This window comes from Hippoglossus hippoglossus, chromosome 10, assembly GCF_009819705.1.
Source record: "Hippoglossus hippoglossus isolate fHipHip1 chromosome 10, fHipHip1.pri, whole genome shotgun sequence".
Lineage (NCBI taxonomy): Eukaryota > Metazoa > Chordata > Actinopteri > Pleuronectiformes > Pleuronectidae > Hippoglossus > Hippoglossus hippoglossus.
In genome coordinates, this window is record NC_047160.1 from 7,767,559 (window position 1) to 7,791,672 (window position 24,114).

Consider the following 24,114-nt stretch of genomic DNA (forward strand, 5'->3'; position numbering starts at 1 on the left):
AAAAGCACAATGTTCGTTTTGTTGCGGTGTTGCTTTATATCAACCTGAGAGCTTTTATTTTGAAAATAAGTGAACTTGGATCTGAAGATTGTAATAACAGCAGTTCAGTATATCATTGAAACTTATATAAAAACCATACACGTGAACAGTAATACAGCAAATTCAGTGTCATCTTATTAAAAACATTGACTATAAATTTCTTCATTGCAAATGACAGTATATTGTAGAACTGTTTGAGACGGACTCACTAGTGGCAAAGAATAATTCTGAAGTTGCTCTGGGGCATTAACACAGTCCAAACAAACAGCCCATTCCAAACCGGCAGGGTTAGAACAGGCACTGCACTTGTAGATTTAAAGATACCTTGGCCACCTTTGCATTCCACTGTTTAATAAGACATTTCAACAAGTCTGCAGTCCTCAAACTGTCAGCAGAGGTTACTTAATCCTTATCGCTCTGACCTCCAGTTTTATACAGCTGCTAAAGCTGCAGGGCCTGAGCAAAAGGTCAGGTTTTATTTGGTCCTGATCGTGTCACTGTGCAGCCTCGCAGCATTCAGGAGGGGACGCTTTGAAGTTTTATGCGTGCGTCGGGGTCTACGACTCGTCCCTTGGCATAATGATGTCCATAAAGAAAGACAACATTGATCTCATAAGCAGGTTTATACGTTTAAACTCTGAGAGACGAAGGCTATGAGTAAAGTAAACTTCTTTTCAAATATTGCGCTGTTAAAAGTCAAAAGTTGTTTAAAGGAGTATATAACAAAGTGCCCTTTAATCATACAGGCTGACAAACAGGCTTTTTAGTCACATTTTGAGCAATTTATTGTTTGAATTGTCAGTACGTCAACTTCAGATTCTGCTTAAAACACAAGTAACAGTAGTTTGGTTGTAATCACTGTCAAAAAGACAAAGAATTTCTTTAAAATTTGATTCACAGTTATCTTATTGTGATAAAATACATTTCAAAATTAGGGGTGTATTCCATATTTTGCTATGTTTCATATTTTTGGTCATATTACAGTATATCACTGGAGGAGCTTTTTTCAATATAAAAGACTTAATGGTACAGTGTATCAGTCTTTATATAATCAATACAATTTCTAGTGGTTTCTCTATATCGCATGTTGTCTAACTGTAAAAATATATTCTCAAATAAATAAATATATAACATAAATATATGTATCTAAAAAGGAATAAATAAATTGTTACACTTTGCTCTGTTTAAACAGGTCTAGACACAGGTAAGAAAAACAAAACAGAATTCCTTCAAAGTCCTTCTGAACAAAATGTGGCTCTCTGACACGGCACCCAATAAAAAGCACCAAGTTGTGATACTGCAGATTCCCACAGATGCCACATCGACTGACTGACGTCTCTGTCCGACACACGACAGAGGAGATGCTCACTGACCATCCAGCTCCGTTTCCTATTCCGCGCAGGTACTTGTGAGGGTCGTCCGGCCTCCGAAACAAATGACCCCCCCTCATGCCAAGCGTGCAGACATTCTAACCTGTCGTCCTGGCTGCTGAGAGATGGCCCGTGCATTCCTACAAGAGGCCCCCGGTACCTTTATCCCCTGCCGGCCGGGCTGCTGTCCACCAGCTTGCCCCGGCCACATCCCCTCCTGTGTCCCTCTCTCTCTTCTCTGCTCCCTGCCTGCGAGGGTTTTCAGCAGCTATTCCTGATCTGCACCAGGCCTCCCCTGCAGGTCTCAGCTGTGCCCCAGGATGTCTCTGTACAGCTCCGGTACACGGTCAGGGTCCACGGGCCTGGGCAGGAAGTGGGTAAATTTCTGGTGTCGCCTGGATTTAGTCCCATCCCTTGGTGTCCCATCTTTGTTTAATGCCACAAAATAACGCGTCCCTTTGTCTCCGTGCTTGTAGAGGTTGGAGGAGTATGTGTTGTACCAGTTCTCCTCAAACTGCTCCCTGAAGACACATTCGGCCGAGAGCTTATCCTGAAAACAAAGGAAACAACACACGACACATGTCATCGTTTCTTCAGAGACATCTTCTTGAGGAATCAAATCCTCCACAAGGGAGAGGCCCGGTGTCATCCCAAGGACAGAAATGTGGATTTTGGGGAGATGTGAATAATCAAAGAGGATACTTACAGAACCATACAGCTCTCCTTTGTTGTTCATGCCTAGATAGAGTCCGCTGTCCACCCCTCTAATGCTTATCAACCCAACAGCAAGACTTATGAATTCCAAAATACCTGGAGAAGAATAACACAGTTGTTCTGTACACACTTTGTGAAAGATGAAAGAAAATGATCACTCATCCTGATTCAGCAGATTAAAGCAAGAATGAATACATTTCAATAAACAGCATTATAGTCATTGTTAATCTAAAAGTGTTATTTACTCTTTCCTTTCCGATGATTATTTCTATAACTACATCATTTGTTTTATTATAGCTGCTGCTTACTTTACAATACTTTATTTCATTTATTTATATTGCCATAATAAAATATTGATCTTTACCAAAACGACTGTGGTCCTTCCTCGTCCCCTGCACTGTGCCATCCGGAAGTATTTCCAGGTGGAATCCAGTCCTGCAGTACAACTGTCTCCTCCTCAGGATCCCTTTGAGGTGCGTTAAATCCGCTGCGGTGCTCCGGGAGAGTCTGTCCCCGGGTACCAGGTGATCCCCCAGCAGCAGCGTGGGACTGTCCCCCAGAGGGCTCAGGAAGAAATGGGACCCGACGTGTGCGACACCGTCGATGCCGTGCAAGACGCCTCCAACTTCCCCGAGAACAGGAGCAGAAGCGGCGGCAGCAGCCATCGCGTCAGAGCTCAGCGGGTAAAGTTCAGTGAGGAGGTCCGGAGGGAGCGCGCTCTTGCTTAGTAGGCTACCTGCTTCCCACTGTCACTTATAGTGCATGTTTCCGTCCACCTCCTGCGTTACTGAGCGCACGACCCCGTGGTGCAAGGACGCGTGGACGCACGGGCTTCCTCTCCTCCTCTTATCCAGCATGAAACACTCACCAGGATCTTGCACCGATTTCTCCCCCTATTCTTCCTCCTTCTCTACCGCTGCGTCTTCTTCATCAGCTGGAGGTGCGGTTGCTCCTCATGTTGCATTACCTGTGCAGCAGTGGACGGGGATGCCTCGGCCCCTGCAGCAGAGGCGGATGGAGCGGTGCGGGCTGGAGAAACGCTGCAGTGCAGGTGAAGCAGCTCCGGGGAGGTTTTGCGCTCAAAGTGGCAGGGGTGGTGAGGCAGGTGCAGAACCACAGGACTAGTAATGGGCGGGGCAGTCACAGTTCAGACGTGCCCTGGCAGGGATTTTTCCTCTCTCCCTCTCCCTCTCCCTCTCTCTCTCTCTCTCTCTCTCTCTCTCTCTCTCTCTCTCTCTCTCTCTCTCTCTCTCTCACCCCTTCTCTCCTATAAGACATAAACCAGGAGGGGAGACACGGTAGGAGAGAGAGGCAGAGAGAGAGAGAGAGAGAGAGAGAGAGAGAGAGAGAGAGAGAGAGAGAGAGAGAGAGAGAGGGTCGATGGTTGGGCTGCATGGGGGCTTCCACCTCTGAGCTCTGACTTTAAATTCTAAACCTCCTCATAGTAAATGTGTGACACCTTAAATAAAAAACAGTGATGAGACATGATTTTACAATAATTTAATAAATAATAATCCAATATTTCCTTCATGCGCTGTCATGAATGTGACGCCCTTTAATCCTGGAGCGTCTTGGAATAGCAGAGCTATACCCACGGCGTTTCTCGCGAGCTCTCTGCACTGTGTGTGTGTGTGTGTGTGTGTGTGTGTGTGTGTGTGTGTGTGTGTGTGTGTGTGTGTGTGTGTGTGTGTGTGTGTGTGTGTGTGTGTGTGTGTAAACAGACATGGCTGCCCTGCGCAGGCTGATCCCTTCATTCACCACCGGCTCCAGAACAGCAGCGCGGCGGCAGCAGCCGTCCTCTCCTGCGGCCAAGGCGCTCAAAGTGATCGCGGCCGGAGCGTGCGTCACCGGAGCTGCTTGTTCTTATTATTATTATTGTTATTACTACCGGGGCCCGGTGGTCGGTAGGCGCTCCGGACTGAGGAGCCGCGTCGAGGCTCGACTCTCGCATCTGGTGCTGCCGTCAGTTTCTGCCACCGACAAGGTACATTGGAGCAAACTATCCAGCAGTGGGGCTTTAGTGACAACACCGTTTTGTCAGCAATCGTGTAAAAACTGCATAAATCTCAATGCGAGCTTCGGTTTCTCGTGTAGGAACACAACGCTGATGACCAGAGAGAATCTGCATTTCCGTTCATTCTCCTCTCTCACGTCTCTACGCACGTACAACTACAATGATAACAGTAATATACATATTAATGTTATTAATAATAACGATGAGGTCACCATCAGGAGCTATCCACGACCTTTGGTGCTGAAATGGCAAAACGACCAAAGGCATCTCCTATCACGTGACTTATTGATGGCTACCATTAAGTGTTTCGCCTGCTTCAGAATTAATACATAATACTTATGAAATCAAGAGAGAATATATATAGTGTAGAGTATTTATGTTCCTTAAGGGGTGGACAGAATTAGGTTGAGTGTGGTCTAATGCAAAAGTAATGACCTGGAGCTGTGGGAAGCTTTTAGTGTGAATTTGTGTCGCCACTACATCAGAGAGCAATTCATTATTGATTAATTAAGATTAGCAACATGGCCATTTGCTAGGTCATTATACATGATGTTATTTTTAACGTTGTCATTATTTTTGGCCACTTCATGGAGCTACAGTTGTGGACAAAACAGACAAATGTCCCCTGAGATTAATTATTTTTTATAACTAAAACTAAGGATTATTTTTATAATCCATTAATCATGTATTCAAAAATTGTAGTAGTTTGTCACTCTTCACCTCATTAGAAAGTAGTGAGCACGTCACACTTCATTACAATTTCATTTTTAATCATATTAAAAAGTGAAGCAGCAAATCCTCACACCCAAGAACACACAAGTGTGTCTATTGTAAAGCTCAGATTTAAGTTGATTTGCTAAATTGTTCCTTAATTTGCTGAAATCCTCGTCACGTCCCAATAGCCATCAAAAGAGAAAGTAAAAAAAAAAGAAACAAATAAATAAAGCAGGTGTGTTTAGCCCCTCGCAGGACTGTAATATACATGACTAATTTAATTTGGTCCTAATGAAAAGACTGGCTGGTGTAGCTGCCTGTCACTAACTGACCCTGCCTGCTTGTGTGCACCCTGCCTGTGCTCCCACTGCTCATGACTGGGGTCCTCAGTCGGTGAGGCATACGCTGCTAAAGGAGATAAAATAGCCAGAAGTGAAAGGGGCCGATGGGAGGGGGTGGAATGTATTGGTGTGTATATTTTCAAAGTGTAGCCTGCTATTGCTAACATTTCCTGGATTACCAACCCTAGCTTTAATCTACTGCTCACAAGGTGGGATGAGGTAAAAGGTTTCACAAATCCAGCCACAAGGTTATAATGAGATGGGTGTGTTTCAGTTTATTGGTTAATCAGTGTCATCAAACTTCACAATACAGAGAAGATTGAGCAACATTTTGACAAAACTCAATGTTGGAAAGTACATCTGTGGAGTTTAGGAACTTCTGATCTGCACTTTCTCATTAACTGGCAGATTAATCCAAGTGGTGACAACATTTCCAGGAAACAGGGAGATTTATTTTACTTATTCTGTCTTCCCTGTTCAAAGTGTATTGGGCTCTATTAGCCAGTAGAACAGCACTTCATGTGACATGTGTTGACAACATTGACATGACTTTCACAGATCACAATAAACAAACATGTAAATAAGACCTGGCTTGTCCGCCTCTGTAGCTACAGGAGATTCCTTGTGCGATATCTGCAGGTAGGAGGGGGAGGAGGAGGAGGGTAAACTTGACTGGTGTCCACAGGCAGCAGGAATTCAGGGACGCAGGAAACTGGACACTGGGGCTTGGCGGAGGGGCTGACATTTGATGAGAGGTGGGGGTGGTTAGAGGGGGTTTAATGGTTAAGCAGAGGGGGGCACACATTCCCTGGGTGTTTGCTCGGTGCCCAGTGGACCTGGCACCACGCCACCTGACGGAGAGATCCACTCTGTCTTCACCAATCCAGCCTCCTTATCTGAACCGTTGTAGGGACATTATCTGGTGAACGGGGATGAAAAATACGGCTGACATAACATGCGCCCCATTACTGAATTAAAACATGGGCCTCTTTGTTGTCCCATGTGAGCGCGGCGGCTTTTCGTGACAAGAAAAGCTTCCGTGGATTTCATGAAAAGCATCTTTCAGACAGTATTATCACTGTTGATATGATTTGCAATATTTCAGGACAGTATGTGTCTGTGTGTGTGTTCACAGGCCAAGAGCTACGGTCTGGATGATGGAGACGTGTACATGTCGTCCTATGAAAACAGATTTCGTCTGTTCAGCTCAGTGGAGTACGACGGCCAGCTCTACATGACTCCACTCAACTTCATTGAATCCGTCACTCTGAATGAACCTAAAAGTGAGTGTGCTCCTGATACTCAAAAACATTAAACACACACAACAGGTTCTTTAAGTGCCCAGAGGACTGAGACATCGACAATTCCTGCAAACTTCATCTGCAGAGGAGGATTTTGTGATATTATTTAAAACCTATTAACAGCCGCTATATCAGGTCACACAGGTCAATTCATAGTAAGTCATTTGTTAAGCTGATAATTCATTCTTTGTTTAAATAATTTATCCACCTAACTCCAAACTGTCTGTATAGGGAGTGTATATGTCACAAACCATTTCTCTTAATGGCTTCATGCTTGGCATATGTGTTCTTAATGGCACAGGGAAGTGCAGTGTTGAATTTGGTGCGATTTGGACATGCAACGCATTCACTTTTAATAAAATTTGAATAAACCGCCAGTCAGTGGGGGCAGGGCAGTGTGCCTTTAGTTTGCAGAACGACTCGACTGCCTTCTTCTATGTCCTCTGATAAACTACAGTAACTGCAGGTAAACATAACCACCTGATCGTTTGGATAATCTGGTTGTTTTCATTGTATATATTATCTCGGGCTGACACAGACATTCACGAGAGTCACAGGTGCTGATCTCTTTCATGACAACAACATTAATAGAACAACTTACTTTTTACCAAATTATCTACAAAGTAAAAGCCTAAGGTTCGTTTTGTAGCTGAAATGGTTTATATCGAGCTTCATTACAGAGCTTTTATTTTGAGAAGTTGTAAAGTTGGGTCTGTAGATTGTGTCGGTTGCATAACAGACACCTGAAATAGCCGTTATCCAATGTATGAAAAAATAAGGCCACATATGCAGTAAAAAAGCAAATCAAGTTTTGTGTTATGAAAAACATTGACTATAAAATCTTCACTGCAGTTAAACCAGGTAGGATGAACACAAAGTGTTGTAACTTCACTCTGCACCATCAAATAATAAAAAGTGACAGTATATTGTAGAACTGTCTGAGGATGGAAACAAGCATTCAGTCAGTTTAAAATGCATAATATTACTAAATGACTTCAGACTAACATTACATGATAAATTACATAATAGAGTTTTCAGTGTGATGTCTTGAAATATCTCCAAAGTTCCAAACCAACCAACAAAGATTACATTTATAATTGCTTAAAAAATGAAGAGAAAGAAAAGATAAATATATTTATCCACTCATTATTTTTCTATCTGTAGTAGCAACAGATTCCTATCCATGCTGATCCTTTACGAGTTGTGGGTTGGGGGCAGTTGACATCAGACAAGAGGAGGGGTGCACCCTGGACAGGTTGTATCACAGGGCTGATATATAGAGACAAACAACCACTCACACTCACATTATAAGATGCACTTGTCTTTATTCTGCTTGTACTGTAACTAGGTGCTGCACTGCAGATGTAGCTCAGCCTGCGTAATCTTTGCAGCTCTGCAGAGGAATCAGCTTTATTCGTCGGCGGCCATTTGCTTAATTACACTTCCATCAAGTCATGGGATAAACCCCCGCTCCTTCATCCTCCTATTACTCCAGATTTTTTTTTAGAGGCCCCTCACTGTTGTTTCCTGGAACATGTCTAGTTGCTGAGGGCCTGGGAAGTGTCATCAGACAATAAGTTGCAGCTTGAAGTGCCTCAGTCATAATAACCTGCATAAAGATAGACATCTTTACCAGCAACCCCACTTTTATGGCTCATTTATGTGGCAACTAAAACTCGCAGGGACCCAGAAAGACCAAACAACTGAACATGGATTCCATGAACGTAATGATGAGACGTTGTGATGAGAGCGATTGATTATGATTTGTTGCGATTGTTGTGTTGAGCGTACATTGAGGAAGGAAAACAAGCAGCACTTGTGGAGGAGCACTCCTTCAGTTATTATCCTCTGGTTGATGAAGGCTAATGTGTTGCAAAATGGTAATCATGGTGTTTTATGGTTATATTGTGGCTGTAAAAAGAGAGTTTTGCCATCCCTGTGGATATTTAGGATGACCTTGGACATGAACGTTATGCATCACACATGGTTTTAATTCCAGACTCAACAGAAGGAGCACAGTCCGATGCAGTGAAAGATTAAGTCAAAACTTAAAGTGCTGTCATGTAAATGATTAATATATGAGACATTAGTTAGAATCAGATACATACCTGCATACACCCCTCCTTCCTTATTTTGGTGGAGAGCGAGCCATCAAATAGAAATCATAATCCCAGCTTTATACGCAGGTTTTAAAATGTGTCAGTGGAGGGTTATTGTCACTGTTATCGATGTGATTACCCAGCCAGGTGTTTTTTACAATGCATCCATCTTATCTGCTGCTTTATTGACCATCGGAATTTGTCCAGCGAGATATGCAACTTATGTTGCTGTCCACGTAAACACCGGTTTTCACTTTTGTTTTCCAGTTCTGTTTCACGACATATATACAAGTATCGAAATGAAAAGCCCACAAAGACATCAGCTGCTAACTGTTAACTGTGTTTTCTTTAGGTAGAAGAGCTTGGAGGTCACTTACTAAAAAGGTGAGTTGTTCTTTAGTTTTTTTTTTTACAGTTTACAACTCCTATTAATACAAGATATATTATAATGAAAAGGCTACTCCAGTTAAATAAACACTCAATTTTAATAAAATACTCTTGGGGAAGAATCTGTGTTTTACCTCTGTGCTGCCTGTAATGTTCAGCAAACACTGTGTTGTGTTGTGGAAACCCAGGACTTAGAAATGAATGAGTGATCAGGGATTTTCCTTTTCTCTCTCAGGAATTAGAAAAGATGTTGGCTGACACTCCAACTGTTTGGAAAGGATCATCCAATTTGTTTAGGAATCTTCGTGAACGAGGTAAGGAACCTGCTTGATGTATTAGAGATGTTTACATAAATCCCTTCAATATACGTAATTGCCCTTTTATTTTTTAAGGCTGTGTTGCTCAGTGTGCCCTGTTGTGCACGTCAGCCTGGTGTAATGTAGAGCAGAGAGGGTGTGCTGTAAATACTATCTTATCTCTCCATCAGCCCGTTGTAGATTTATTCTCAGGTAACCTTTGCTGGAAGGCCTAGTCCATTTATAATATACAGGAGGTTCCTCCCTGTTTCTTTAATACAAAAATCAAGTAACAAAATGAAGTTTCCTGTAAAGAACAGTTTATGGTTTTGTACTAATTGAAGGGAAAATAATAAAGTAAGAAGATAAATCATGAATTTTTTTATAGACAAATGTCATATGAATTGTTAAATGACTCATGACTGAAATTAATTAGAAATAATTAATTGAAAGTGTGCTACTAACCTTCTCTATTTCCCCAATAATTAATAAAAGAAGCAAAAGATTTAGTAAAGAAAGTAAAAATTAATCAAAAGTTATGGGGCCATAAAATCAAGCCTTAAGAAAAGGCTACAAATGGCAGTGAATAGACTTGAGTAAAGTTTTTAGCAGCATTCTGCAAAGCAAATCTCCATTTGTTTGATAGGAAAAGAAACATTCAGTTGTTTATTTGCTTCTTTTCCCCAATTTTTTTGTTATGTGCATTGAACCATGCACAATAAAAACTTTCAGAAAACCTTTCAGAGGGTGAACAATTTTTTGAGAAATGTATCTATAGCTTGGGTAACTTTAATTATTTCAGTGATGTTTTCAAGCATAATGATACATTTCATCATCATTAAATTATCCAGGAGCTGTTTGTGTCTCGTATTTGCCGCGTGTGACAGCTCACTCAGTATTTCTAGGTTTGGTCTGACAAAAAAAGATTTTACCTCAGGCTGTTGAAAATGATCTCAACCTGTCTCTGCATAATTTCTATGATGATTTTTGTGCATTTAAAAGATATAAGATATCTAATAATATGCAGTCCAAAGAGAGGCAGAAAATTGGCCTAATTTAAAACTTCCCCCTAAGTAATTTTAAAATACCAGTAAATTAGCATACAGAAACAACAAGTAAACATCTGTGATGGCTCTGTATATGAGCACTGCACACGAGGAGTCTTGATGATTGGGTTTCAACAGAGAATCTGACTGAACTTGATGCGGGCAGTGAAACTATCCCCCTCCTCAACCGCAAACCTCCGTTCAAACTAATGAAAATGAAGTGAGCGTATAGGTCTCTTTTAATTTTCCCACCTGGGCCTGCACACTCCGGCTCGGTGTGTCAGACCAGCCAGCGGAGCATCAGATCTCACTGCTCTGCTCTGTCTCTCTCTCTCCTCTGTTGCTTTAGCTAAGTGCCAACGCTGGGATTTGGGGCTTTTAATCCTGCTGTTAAACTTTGCGGCTTTGTCAGGGGGAAAAAGGACGGGATTGATCTGCGAACAAAGCGTCGCTTTAGAGAGCGAGGGAGCTGTTTGAACCCAGCTATGTTGAGACATGTCCCACCGGCCACCCCCCTGATCACCGCGGACATTATGAAGCCTAAGAATGGCATTGGATTACATCTGTGGGACTGCCACTCTGCATGAAGTGTTTCTGTGGAATTCTTTGTATTGTCTAACAACATCTACTCGAGCTCAGAGGCTGAGCTGCAGGGAGGAGGAGGAGGAGGGGGGGGCTCCCTCCAGGAGTGAAGGTGTGTGGTATTGGTGAGACATGGTTGGAATCTTAAAAGTTTTTTTCACCCTCCTCAACCCATTTAAGCTTTAGAGGCTTTGAAGCCAGAGATCTGTTGTCATTATAAGGCCGTACCTGCCAAACAGCGAGAGAAGATGGAGCACTTTGTCAGGGGGAATTTCTCGATGAACTTTGTCTAATGGCACGCAGCACTAATTCTCTTTTTCACACCTCAGTTTGAACATGTGTTCCAGTGGGTTTTACATCATCCTATTAGCTGGATACACACCGCCTCTAGAGGAAATTTAAGACAGAGTAAATAAAACTCGCCTCGTCTTCTGTCGCCAGTTTTCTTTTTGTCACTTAAATGCTCCTCTTTCTGAAAATATCTCCCTGCAGCGAAGCCTCTACCTGAATTCTTTTCCCATAACACCCGGAGCAGTCACCCAGAACTATCTGAGCTGGATTCTCTATCTTCCCCGAGCAAACAAAAGCTTGGGAATGCTTTCAGAGGCAGAGGGGAGAAGCCTCCCGAGTCGGCTGAGATGTCTCCCGACACTTACTCTTCCCCTCTCCGTGTCCCACAACAAAGGGAGCTGAAGGACGGGACACAGAACCTGAATCGGCCATTCTCAATCAGTGACAGATCACTTGAGAATGTATTACACCTTGTTACCCAAACACGATCAGAGGCCGTGGGCTTCAAATTTGTTTGGGTTTGTGTCCAGATAGGTCAGCTCAGTTGTAAAGCCTGTGTTTGTGTGAGAGGAACACCAAGCATGAAGGAGAAGGCACCTTTTAAGATGTTATCAGTGAGAGCGAGGAGATTACTCTTGTCTGCAGGCGTGCACTGTTTCTGTGGACGGCTTATTCACCTCGGCCGCATGACTTTGAACATCTGTAACCAGCTTGTCCTTAATGCTATTTGATGCCGTCTTGTGTGGAAAAGGGAACATCTTGGTTTTTGTTTCTCTTCCTTTTGTTCAGGTGTCATCAGTTACACAGAGTACCTCTTCCTGCTCTGCATTTTAACAAGTAAGTAAAGAGTTCAACCCACTTTTGAAATATTATAAGCAGATTATAAAGGTGACTTTGAAATTGATTTCTGTGTGATCTCAGAGCCCCATGCAGGCTTCAAGATTGCTTTCAACATGTTCGATGCAGATGGGAATGAGATGGTGGACAAAATGGAGTTCTTGGTGGTATGAGCCACTTCTTGATAACCAGTTATATTGAAATGTATTTGATTGCTTTTTACAATCTGCGTAATAACGTGTCGGCCTCACTCCAGCTTGAAGAAATCTTCCGCAAGAAAAAGGACAGGAAGGAAGTGAGTGAAGACATGCAAAGGTTGGACCAGAAGGTATGAGTTTCAGAACTTTACAATGGACCAAATGAATGTGTGTAATGTTGCAGTTCTTGAAGAAACTTTCTAGCATCTTTCAGCTCTGTTGTTTTGGTTTTCCACTCTGCAAGGTTTTCTCATCAACCTTGTTTCTAGCAGCAGCAACTGTCTCAGCATAAAAGGCTCTGACAAATTCAAATCAAAGGCTCAATTCAAACCAACAGAGACAAAGTTAGCAACTTGCAGGGGCAGAAAGTCAAACATATTTAGGGATTTAGGGATTATAGAGATTTAGGGAAATCTCTATAAACAGATTCTGCACGTGACTTTGCAGAATCTGTAAACGAGGGACAAGATTTTGGGACCAGAAGGCCTCTGGTTTCCATTTCTAGTTTGTCCAATCACGTTTGAGCAGGCTTTGGTTGCCCACACATGGAGAGCTGAAGAGGAACAGATTTACCAAGAAGCATCAGATATCTGTTTTTCAATTAATTGCTCAACACAGTGGAGCAATTCATAGCTAAAGAGGCAGATATTTGTGTCTGGAGCTGGTGGAGACCAAAGCAGAGGGAATAGGGTCAGAAACATGACTTGAATGCTCAGGTTTTTCTGTGTCTGCTTGAAATTTGTAAATAAGATCTTTTTTTTATATCAAGTTAATAAGGTGATGATGTTGTTTAGTTGCTCAAATACAGAAATCCACCCTGAATGTTGAATTTGAAGCAGAGGACTACAGTTTTTGCAACACTTGCGGTTTCCTCGAAAGAAGACAGGCGTAGGGTGAATGTGGTCATACAGGGTAAAACATGTCTGAGGCTTTCATCTCTGCAGGGACGTCTTGTGCCGCGTGCAGGTGGATGTATACAGGCAGAGCTGAACGGAGCGATAAGAGCGACTCTTTGAGGTCTTATCACACAAACACAACATGGAGGAGCTTACTCTGCAGGGACAAAATGTTAGCATCTTGGGACAGTCTTGAATTAATCTGACGCCCGTATAACCATCAAAAAGATCATTAGAATGGGTACTCTAGATTTGGAAGTATAATGATGCCTTGCAAGAAGACAAGTTGAGGATGAAGACTGGGTGCATTCATGAAAGCTTAAGGCAAGGAGGATTAATCCTGGTTTAAACTTGACGACTTTAAATTACAAACTCATCTGGATCCATGTTCCTCTTCTACAATACGTTGTGATTTATGAATGGATCTTCTGTCATGCATACACCTTCCCTCTTTTTTTGCATTTCAGATCCTGCAGCTTTACGGTCAACGCAAATCCCAGCCGCACACTGTGCGTATTGTTCTTTTTCCCTGGAGGAAAATGAACTGTTCTGCTTGTTGCATGTGTTTTTGGCATGAGGTCTCTCTAACCTGAGAATGTTTCTGCATGGTGAAAAAACACACATGTCTCAGGGGCTGACATCTCCCGTGTTTGTCACTGTTAACGCCACACAGCCTCATTCACATTCAGTGAAATTGAAATGCATCACTACTTCAGCATTATCTGACAAATTGTGTGTGGAGGGGCCGCAGCGCAGATGATTTATGTACTCGTCTTTTGTCAGCGCCGGGAGAGAGATTCCACTTACCTGAAGACTGACAACGTTTTCGCCCGGACCCCCATGTTTTATTTTTACAGTTTCTTGAGGAGCGGTATTTGGGCTCGGGTTTCCTTTTGAGATGGGTTTGACCATGAAGGTGCCCGTCAGAGAGGAGACGCAGCGGTGGGAAGAGCACTCAGCACACACAGAGAGGTGCCTACAGCTAACACAGGGAGAGAGCCACCTTTTCAGTGCACTGTTTGAACGCTGTACCTTTAGGTGTGTCTCTTTTGTTTTGATTCCTCCCACCGTACTGTAGGTACCTCGCCAGCAACAAGTTCAAAAGTCAGTTTTTTTTTTTTCAATAACACATAACAGGCATGTCTTCAGTGCTGCGGTTGGGCTTTCCCCCACTATCTTCTGCCTGCAAGTGTGTCGGATCCTTTCACGGGACCAAGCGTGGTGCATTAAAGAGTTGTTCTGTAATTAGCTGTGGGATCATGTCGTAAATCTCCCCCTCTCTGGTGAAAAGCTACGAGGCTCAGAGGAAAAGCTGTTTTATCAGCATTCTCACATTTCCCCTCGGGGCTCGAGAGATGAAATAAAAAGAAAACTGAATAGATAAATAAATATTGTGAAACCAAGCGAAGCAGTACATGAGAACACGTGTCGACCTTTTTCAGTGAGGTGATGTCGACACTTGACATCGAGGCAGCGAGACTGAATAAGTGATATAAGCATGGGTTGGTTTTTTACCTGGGAGTGAGAAATCCTAGTGTTTCTCTGGTGACAGATGGTCTGTGATCTTTTTATCGCAGCAGCGTCGACACCAAGCAAGCAATTACAAGCAAAGTGTTGTTGACAGTTGTTTTTGAGTGTAGCTGTAGTTATATTACACCCACAGCGGCTGAGAGAATGAAGTGAGCAGTGTAAACTGTAATAATAATAATAATAATGATGATTGGTTAATCCCAGAGCAGGAGCGTGACCTCAGAGAGAAAATAGCACAGAGTGGCTTTCATTGTTCCAGACAGCATCGAACAGGAAATGTGACGCGGACAAAAGACTAAAATTCCAATAAAAAATTAATATCAGAATCTTTTTCACAACATTTCCTTGGATGACAAGTATTGCATTTGCTGGTGGGTTGGTTCAGATGCATTGTGAACCTGGCAGGAATCACGCCTCAGATCTTGCGACGACCTGCATGCTTTGGACATGTGTCAGCTGTGTTGGCTCGTCGTCCTGCCAAGAGGCTGCATGCATCGCTGCAGAGCAGGCTCATGTCAGGGCTGATGGGCCTCACAGACACTGGTGTCAGCCCCGCTCTGTTTCTGCTCTGTTTTCTGAGCATACAGATGGATGTCAGATTGTTGTCTCAGTGGATTGCATGCTCACCTGTCTGTCTGTCCTCTGCTACGTGTCTCCGTCTCCTCACCCTGACTCTACCTTCCAATCCATTTTCATTCCCCTTATCCTGTTAACAAGATGTAAATTGTCTTCTAATAGTTTTGCTTCAACTGCTGCCACAGGTTCTTAAAAGAGACAGTCAGCATGCGGAGGCCCGGGGCATGTGGGATGTTCTCAGACGTGGCACAAGTCAAGTCCTATTTTCTGATCTCACCGAGGTAGTGAAGCGGCTTTTAAGATGCCTCTTCACCTTTGACTATTACACTTATACAGTAATACTACACAGCATCTCCTTCTGTACCATGTGACTCTCTTTACTGTTAGCAACCACAGTGAAACATGCATATGATTGGTGCATCTGTCTTCTTGTTATCAGGAGAGCTCACTGAGCTCCTCTAATGTAAAACACCATCTGCAACACAGGGGGAAGCATGTGTAATAAATCTGCTGCATGTGTGTACCGTGAAGAAATTAGAGAAATGCTGGCCCACTGTTTGAAAATTAACCATTAACTCTGAGTAATTATTAAAAAGCTCAATCTGGCTATTAACTAACATCTTTACTTCAAGTTTCAGCCGGTTGAAATAAATGTCTTTGTTAATGTTTAGCTGACACAACAGTGTATCCTGGCTGTAGACAAAATGCATAGTGCATTGTATTTTTGTGAATTGTTTTTGCTATTTTACAAATCAAAATATAGGTGTATATTTAAAGCTATGAGGGGTGATGAGGCAGCTAATGTTTGGTCCTTCTGAGCAGGTGGATGAAAAGACAGAGACGACGCTGCTGGTGCATTTCTTTGGGAAAAAAGGCAAAGCTGAATTGAAATTTGAAGACTTTTACAAGTGAGTTGAGAAACCTTTTGTTATTGATTATGATGTCCCTGAGAACATTCTACTCTCTCTGTTTCACCCCATGTATAACCTCCCAACAGCTCAACCTTCAGTAGTCTTGTTAGTGTTGCTTTGTGCATGTGAGTTCAGCAGCTGCCGCCCGTCTCGCTCCTCCAGGTTCATGGACAACCTGCAGACAGAGGTGCTTGAGATCGAGTTCCTCTCCTACTCCAAAGGCATGCCCACTATCAGCGAGGAAGACTTCGCCCGGATCCTCCTTCGCTACACCAACGTGGCCGACGTCAGCGGATACTTGGAGAACGTGCGACACAGCATGCCGGATGAAAAGGTGCGCTGCTTTTCCGTCACATTCCCTTTGTGTTATTCTAGATGTAATCCAATAAAAAGCCCCAAAACACCCTCTTGGTTCCCCACACACTCCCCTCATGACACATAAAGTGTGAAGAACAGTTTGCCTGGCTCTGTCCAAAGCTAATCTCACACCTTGTGATTTTAGGGGATGATTGACTTAAATTCCTTCTACTTTCTGTCTGAACAGTCCCAAAGTCCTGAGGTGCCTGCACAAAGCCAACAAAATAAAAAGACACAAATATCTTCCAAGGTCTCTAACCCATACCAAAATAAAAGGAATCGAACTACACAGGCTTAACATGCTTGCTTTAACGCTCTCAAAGTAACTCAATTATATTTTGAGGTAGGCTATTTTGTTAATTCAGAAAAAACAAGAGCTGAATTTTTTCTCTGAATAATCTCATTAATTCAGAAAAACAAAGCACATATTTTTCCTTTTAACAAGTGATTGCAATACACTTCCATTAAATTCGGAATTATTTGTTTTTTTAACAAACATGAGACTTAGAAAACAACAGAAAAATAAATCTTAATATTGCTACAGATGGGTGTAAAACATAGAAACAGAATTATTTATATATATATACACACACTCTCACATATATATACTATAGTAGCTTATTAGTATTTTACTGCTCTGTTTCTTTTCTTTACCACTGTGTGAATAAGCTGTTGAGTGAAGCATCCTCATTTTGAGCTGTAATGTGTTCTTCCTCTCGTCACGCTGACCCGTGTGAAAAGATGCCAGCACCTCCTCATCCTCCTCGAGTAGCCTGTTGCTAGATCTCCATTGATAATCAAGTGGGTCTCATCATTAGGCTGAGAGATATTTTATGGCCCTCACCTTGTCCAAACAGCAAAGCGTCACAGATTAGTCATTGCTCCGTTTGTTCGGCTGTGTGCGCCGCCTGTTCAGCGGGGGCCCTGGCGGGAGGAGGAACTGGTAGCTGTGGGACGGTTGAGTGGACATCAATGGGCTCCGTGTTGGAGTCATCAGCCAGGCCTGAGATGTTTGGGGATTCATCACTTTTTGTTTTTGTTTGTGCAAGTATCAGGTTAATCTGCTTTAGAAAAGTTTGCAAAACGGCCTGACCTCTTCCCAAAAGCGACCGCCTCCCCCCCGCTGCTGACAGCCCAGCGTGTCCATACGGCGCAGGGAAAATCCAGCAGTGTATACTTTAAGTGTTTGGGTGTGTTATCTATCTGATGGCTACACACACACATAAAGGATTCCCCCCCCCGCAGGATGAAAGCAAGCATATTATTATGTATGGTGTGAATCGGAGAACCATCCTGAGCTGGAGTGTTGACACATGTTCCGACCCTTTGCTTTATGAGGCACTTTACATTTCACAAGGTTAATGTTTCATCAATAAAGACGTAGTTTTCATGTTGTTATCTCTCTGCAGGGAATCACCTTTGACGAGTTCAGGTCCTTCTTCCAGTTCTTAAACAACCTGGAGGATTTTAAAATCGCCATGCAGATGTACAACTTCGCCAACCGCTCCATTGGTCAAGGTAAAGACGAACAGAGCAAAAATAAATTTGAGTCATTGGATAGTTTGAGTGTTTTACTATTTTTCTCCTCATATTGAGACCCACTCTTTGGTGCGGGCTTTTTACGTCCACTGAGGAGGTTATGTTTTCGCCCCTGTTCGTTATTTTTTTTTGTTGGTTTGTTGATTTGTTGGAGAGTCAGCATGATTACACGAAAACTACTGGACAGATTTCCATGACACTTGGTGGAAGGATTGGACATGGGCCAAGAATGAGCACATTCAAATTGGCCATAGATCTGGACAAAGGTTCTTTCTTTAACATTGCCAGATAAGGCGTATTTTTTTTCTTTTTCTATAGTTTTCCTAGGAAATTATGAATGGATCTCAATGAAAAGATCTCACACATTTAGGGGACTGAGGGTGTGTAATTTGGTGCAGCTTATTGAATTTAAGGGGACGGTTGTGCCCTTACTTTGAGTAAGTATTGGTGATAACATGTTATAACTACATGGCCAAAGGTATGTGGACACCTGAATATTACACCCACTTGTGTTTGTGGAACATACTCTACAAACAGCATCTTTTTTGAAAACCTTTTTTTAAATTTTTTTATGTTGAAACCTGGTTTGAAGGATTTGATCTCATTCAGCCTTGAACACCAACTGATGTTGGACAATAAAACCTGGAGTTCAGTCTTTGTTGCAGTCCCTCCTGTAGGGGTTGGATTGGGGTCAGGGCTGTAACAGTCACATTCTTCCACACCAAATGGAAACCATTTCGTTATAGACTTGGCTTTGTCCACAGGGGCGCTGACTCCTCGGCGGTATGGTGCATCTATTTTCATCATTTATTTGTCAAGTGTAAAAGAATCTGATTGAATCATCAGGGTCATTTGTCAAACTTGGAAAAGCTCCTTCAGAGCCACAGAGGACATGATGCACTTCTTTTCACAGCCTCAGAGTCCTTCCAAGTGAACTGACCTTCCTGACCTCCACCGATCAATGGAGAGCCACTTCATTCGTTTAAGTTGGTTTGCATCTCAGAAGCTGCCATTCACTCAGGAACAATATTTGGTGTCTGTGAGTCCTCATCCTGTAAAAAGCAGGTGTAGCCACAGTTTTATGATTTAATTCTGTTATGATCCAGCAGCTCAGTCCGTCTCTCAGTCTTTTTTATGAGCATTCATCTTGAGTTGGCTTTGCTTTTGTCTTTATTTCTGTAGGTTCAGGAGACACAGCTCAGAATCTCAGAGTTTCAAAGTGGCCTCCTACTTGATCTCAAAGATATCCATGAACTGAGTGCCACTCACCCGGTGCCTGCAAGCAGAGAGATTAAAAAAGTCTTCTTATATCGTGTCTTTTAATGTCATATTGCAGAGGAGTTTACCCGAGCTGTCTACGTGGCCACGGGCATCAAGCTGACCCGCCACTTGGTCAACACCGTCTTCAAGATTTTCGACGAGGATCACGACGACAAACTGAGCCACAAGGAGTTCATCGGCGTCATGAAGAACCGGCTGCATCGTGGCAAAGGGGTGAGACAGCATGAATACCGTTTATCTATACAGTTTAATGAAGGAGGCAGGAGAGAAGAACCTGCTCGACCTTCTCTCCTCCTCCCTCGTCAGCCTCAGACGTGTTCTCATTCTTTCTGTTGGCTATTTCTCAATGTGTAATCTGTGTAGAGTTGCCAAAAAGAGCTCAGAGATGGACTCATGGCTGCAGAGTCACGTCAGATTTAATCTGAAGAAGGACAAACAGGCAAATGTGGGTCTATGCTGAGCTCGGAAATGCATGTTTGTTTTCAAAACAGGGTGCTTTAACACAATTAGGTCCGCTTAAGCAACTATTACCAACACAAACACCATGTTTCCTGTTTAATTACAACTTTAAGTAGGCACTACTTATGTCTCTTTTTTCCTTTAGGTAATGGTACACTTAAACACCTCCATGCCATCATGTCTAAATTACACTGCTGCCACTTTTTATTACTGAAACACATCTCACCTCAATGTCTGGGATTAGTGATGTTTGTGAAATCATACTGCCACCTAGTGGGACATCAGGAAAATGGTCTAATCATCTTTCTCCTTCTTTCTCTCTGTCTCACACACACACACACACACACACACATGCTCGCAGGGTGTCAGAGTGGAGGAGAAGTTCATGTCTTTCAAGTCCTGCATGAAGAAGGAGCTTTCAGGCAAATAGGTAAAAGTCTTCTGTCACTGTCAGTGTGAGGCGTAAATAATCAGCTTTAATTCTCTAGCACAGTTTCCAGCCACACATACTGCAGGATACAGTCAGTCTTTTCACATGTGATTTGAGGCCCACGCTCTCCTCGGCCCGGAGCATTAAGTTACACTGTAATATTAACGCCTGATCAACTGCCACCAGATACCAGCTTAAGTCTGCATACATGGGCAGTGAGCAGTGCAGTCTAAAGCCGTATAAATGTTTCAAAGGAAATGCACCTCTCTGCACAGGGCTCGATAATTTGCCTTCGTAACACTTGGGAAAGGACTGGATCTGAATCTCTCGGGATGCAATATGAAAATGTCTCGTTTGAGAAATCTGGGAATTTTGTAAGAAAAGAAATAAAATAGCCTCAATGTATATATATATATATAAATAAATTTAAGAGCTGTTTGCTACTAATCCTGTTTGGAAGTGATGATTGCTCTCATTGTTGTGTGACCTGACTCAGGTTAAAACCTTTGAAAAACAAACAAATACAGAGAATGAGTGCTATAGAACTTTTATTATTATCTAGTTAGACAGCCGTAACTGAAAAAGAGCATGAATAAATAGGGCTAGTGATACACAACAATTACTTCATTTAAATATCTGTTCAAGTGCACATCCAGCATGAACTATTGCCAGTTTGCTGACATTTTAGCCAAGTACCAGTAATGACAGTAAAGCGTAACTGCTGTTTTGCAGCAGCAGAGAAGAAGTAATTTCTGGGAAAAGAACAGTTTGACCTGGCGAGGACTAATATACTTTAAAGACATGGTATTAGTTCAGATTGGTACATAGATGTGTGTGCTGATGCCTCATTCAGCATTTTCAACAGTATCTATGTCATTTCTGATGCTGGTATCGATACCTCTCTAGTACAGAGTCTAGTTTTTCTCTGTTCAGAAGAAACAGCACCTCTAAGCATAGTAATTAACACATTATATGTAATTTCTTTAATCTGCACCAGAACATGACCTAAAAGTTTAAAAATGACAACTTAGAGAATTAGTTTTAGAGATGATGAGTCTGTATCAATGCTCCCCTGTTATGGTGTTCATGACCTCTGACCTCTGCATCCTCTGAGCTGTTCTGGTTTGCTGATGTTTTTTATTGGATAATTTTTCCTTCTACACTGTAAAGAGCTTTTTTCTAGTTTTATGATACTTTATGTCTGAGGAAAGCACTGATATTCCCAATGGCTTCAACCTTTCCTTCTGTCATGATGCAACTTTTGCATTTCCTCCATTATGTAACCAGCCTGCTAACTTCTTCACACAGATGATACTCATTTGACGGATTGATACTGTTTCTGCGCACTTCTGCAGAACTGCTGCTGAACTCACTGATCGCTACGATTAAGACGTGCAGGGAGGTTTTCGCACTCTACTTCCTCTCTATCTAACTTCTGCTGTGTAAAATAAGAAATAACTGCCTGCAGCTTCAGTGTAGATGAGATAAAATTGATGCAGCCCAGTCTGCCTTCCCAACAACACTCTGTTGGTTTACACTCGAACACACTTGACTTCACTTTTTCTCTCTGTTTTGTCCCCAGGTGAAGATCCCTTCATCAGCAGCATGTCTTACAAACTGAATGAACCTCCGCCTCCTCCCTCCTCTCCTATCAGGCAAAAGGGTCCATGCATGCTACAGCGTCTTAATGCATTGAGTTAGAAGTTTTCAAATAAACAGGATGTGGCACAAACAGGAAGTGGTCGAGCTAATGTGAAGCTCTTGCAAGTGCTTTAACAAACACAAGTGACCCATAATGAGAACATCCATTGAACTGGTGTGCTGCAGGACTCTAAATTGCACTAATTACGGGTGCCTAACCACTGTTTGCCTGTTCAGAACTATTTATTGAATTATCTACATGTAAATATATTTATTGGTTGTAAGATTTCTAGCACAGATTTTACATATTTATCTAAACCCTTATCCTAAAATCTTATTGCTGCTTTTCCAGTGTGCGTTGTTTGTTGGCTCTGCAGCCCCCTGCTCAGATCAGCTTAGGACAGCAGCACCTCCCTCCCCCCTTCATACCCCTCCTCCTCCTCCTCCTCCTCCACCTCCTCCTCCTCCCCGTCCCCCCCTCTCCCAAAGCGCTGCAGCTAAAGATCTTGCAGGAATCCCTCAGAGCCAGCAGGCCTGAAAGCACGCACCCCGTCTGTGGCGTTTTCCACTCTTTAACTACAGGCAGCTAACAGCGTTAATCATTTCTTGGCTAGTAAACACTAGAGCTATTTTTATGCCACTGGCAGGGATGACCTCTTTATGAATATGCAAAAAGAAAAATATCAAAGCCATATGTTTGTTTCCGCTCTCGGGACACTCAGCTTAAATTAGTGTTGGTTTTAATGAGCAGTGGAGTAACATGACCTTCCCTTTAAGCTCTGTGAGGAAGAGTTTACACTTGATCTTCTTTACACTCGCACTGTGCGTTACTGAGGAATTCTTCATGACTGTTGTTTCCTGGTCCCGTGTTTGCTTTGGGTGGAATCATGTACTGAAATAGACTGAAGATATCCACATGTTACAGGCTCTAATATTAACCAGACCAATGTATTTGTATTTCTGCTGTTCAAATATTGAATGTTCTGATTAGTTAGTCTACCTCCAAAAGAGTTTTGGAAACTTCTCTCCATAGGTCATTCTTTTAGATTAGGCCTCCATGGCTGATGTTACAGCGCAGAAGCATTTATGATGACATGGCGCAATAAAATATAAGATGAAATATTTGGCTTCCTTGTTATTTTCTGCTCTTGCTACTACACACATGCTGAAAACTGCTTGTTCAGTTGCTGTTTTCACACCAGTCAGCTGATAAACTGAGTGGCCCTCACCAGACAAACCTCTTCTTCTTTCCTTTTAACCACTGCAGACTGATGGCAGGATCACTGTAGAATAAAATTAGCTGTTTCATCCTTAACCAGAAGGCGAATCATTAACAGTATTAATCATCAGGAACCTGGGGCCGTGTGGGTGTACGAGACTCTAATCAGGGACTTTTTATCTTGGAATGGTTAATTCAGTGGGCTAATCATTTGCAGTCGTATATACTCTGATCCTGCACCTACAGAGGCTTCTTTACGAAGTCTGGAACAGATGCCTGGAATAGAAAGAAAAGTTTTATTTCATCTTTTCATTCTAGGCCAAAGTTGGCACCGGGCCACTCGGAGATCTATTTGTGAATACGCCTTTTACTTGTAGCCATAAAGTCCTTAACAGTTGATCCTATTTATCTAAGTAATGTAGCAGTACCATGTGCTTTTAATGGTTTAGATAATCACTTCAAGACATTGTGTGGTTAAGTATTTAAGAATTGTTTTGTCTTTTTTGTACATAAAAACCTTAGTGATGCAAGTGTCTTTTTCAGCTAAGTGACAGGAAAAATGAATGCTCGTTTCTGTTTGCTCAACATATCCACTCATTGCTGTTTTGATAAACAGGATCCCCTTTTTATTGATTTGAACAATCCATGCGATATAGGACAACAGTGTACCGTCTGAAATAGATACTCCAGTAAAAACTGAGGTAGCAGAGCTGTTTTTTGTCCCTGATGTAGGTGAAAATCAAAAGAAACTGGATCCTACAACTCCCACAATGCAACTTAGCAGTGTCTTTTATTATTATTATTATTATTGTAAAGACACTGGTGTAAATTCTAATGATCTTTGGAACGTGTACCAAATCAGAACTAAAAAAGTCACTAAAGGCTCTTTTTTATAAATAACATGCTAAACCTGTGTGTAGGTAGTTTGATATGTAATAAAAAACATATATTTAGTCTCTAATCAACAGTGATGGTTTTCCTTTTCGAGGTATTATATTGTCTGTTTTGGTCACTGACAGTAGTTGCACATAGTTGCTCAGTAGTTTT

General features: G+C 42.3%; 2 protein-coding genes across 5 annotated transcripts; one reads left to right on the forward strand and one right to left on the reverse strand.

Moving 5' to 3' along the window:
* Window positions 1-781: 781 nt before the first annotated feature.
* Window positions 782-3,348, reverse strand: fgf20b (fibroblast growth factor 20b). The gene is made up of 3 exons (XM_034597547.1): window positions 2,488-3,348; window positions 2,116-2,219; window positions 782-1,959 (listed from the first exon to the last, which is right to left on the reverse strand). Exons 1-3 carry the CDS (start codon window positions 2,786-2,788, stop codon window positions 1,714-1,716), a joined length of 651 nt encoding a protein of 216 aa, XP_034453438.1. The 5' UTR covers window positions 2,789-3,348; the 3' UTR covers window positions 782-1,713.
* A 434-nt stretch (window positions 3,349-3,782) lies between these two features.
* Window positions 3,783-22,970, forward strand: micu3b (mitochondrial calcium uptake family, member 3b). 4 transcript variants are annotated; one of them, XM_034597540.1, is made up of 15 exons: window positions 3,783-4,107; window positions 6,328-6,475; window positions 8,945-8,976; window positions 9,215-9,293; window positions 11,984-12,031; window positions 12,116-12,198; window positions 12,288-12,359; window positions 13,592-13,633; window positions 15,416-15,511; window positions 16,053-16,138; window positions 16,304-16,475; window positions 17,908-18,016; window positions 19,374-19,531; window positions 20,139-20,207; window positions 21,790-22,970. In XM_034597540.1, the coding sequence occupies exons 1-14, from the start codon at window positions 3,847-3,849 to the stop codon at window positions 20,205-20,207; spliced, it is 1,455 nt and encodes a 484-aa protein (XP_034453431.1). In that variant the 5' UTR covers window positions 3,783-3,846; the 3' UTR covers window positions 21,790-22,970. The 4 variants fall into 4 exon arrangements, with proteins under 4 accessions (XP_034453431.1, XP_034453433.1, XP_034453432.1 ...); XM_034597542.1 differs by lacking the exon at window positions 15,416-15,511 and having other exon boundaries at window positions 3,797-4,107; XM_034597541.1 differs by lacking the exon at window positions 13,592-13,633 and having other exon boundaries at window positions 3,797-4,107.
* The last annotated feature ends 1,144 nt before the right edge of the window (window positions 22,971-24,114 follow it).

What these genes read in the sequence shown, in the direction of transcription:
- fgf20b (XM_034597547.1), bottom strand. Translation starts at nt 2,788, where the DNA reads ATGGCTGCTGCCGCCGCTTCTGCTCCTGTTCTCGGGGAAGTTGGAGGC. An exon ending in GAAGGACCACAGTCGTTTTG is followed by an intron (nt 2,220 to 2,487) that starts GTAAAGATCAAT and finishes ATTCTTCTCCAG; the next exon opens with GTATTTTGGAATTCATAAGT. An exon ending in AAGGAGAGCTGTATGGTTCT is followed by an intron (nt 1,960 to 2,115) that starts GTAAGTATCCTC and finishes CTTTGTTTTCAG; the next exon opens with GATAAGCTCTCGGCCGAATG.
- micu3b (XM_034597540.1), top strand. Translation starts at nt 3,847, where the DNA reads ATGGCTGCCCTGCGCAGGCTGATCCCTTCATTCACCACCGGCTCCAGA. An exon ending in TGCAAAGGTTGGACCAGAAG is followed by an intron (nt 12,360 to 13,591) that starts GTATGAGTTTCA and finishes TTTGCATTTCAG; the next exon opens with ATCCTGCAGCTTTACGGTCA. An exon ending in GCAAATCCCAGCCGCACACT is followed by an intron (nt 13,634 to 15,415) that starts GTGCGTATTGTT and finishes CTGCTGCCACAG; the next exon opens with GTTCTTAAAAGAGACAGTCA.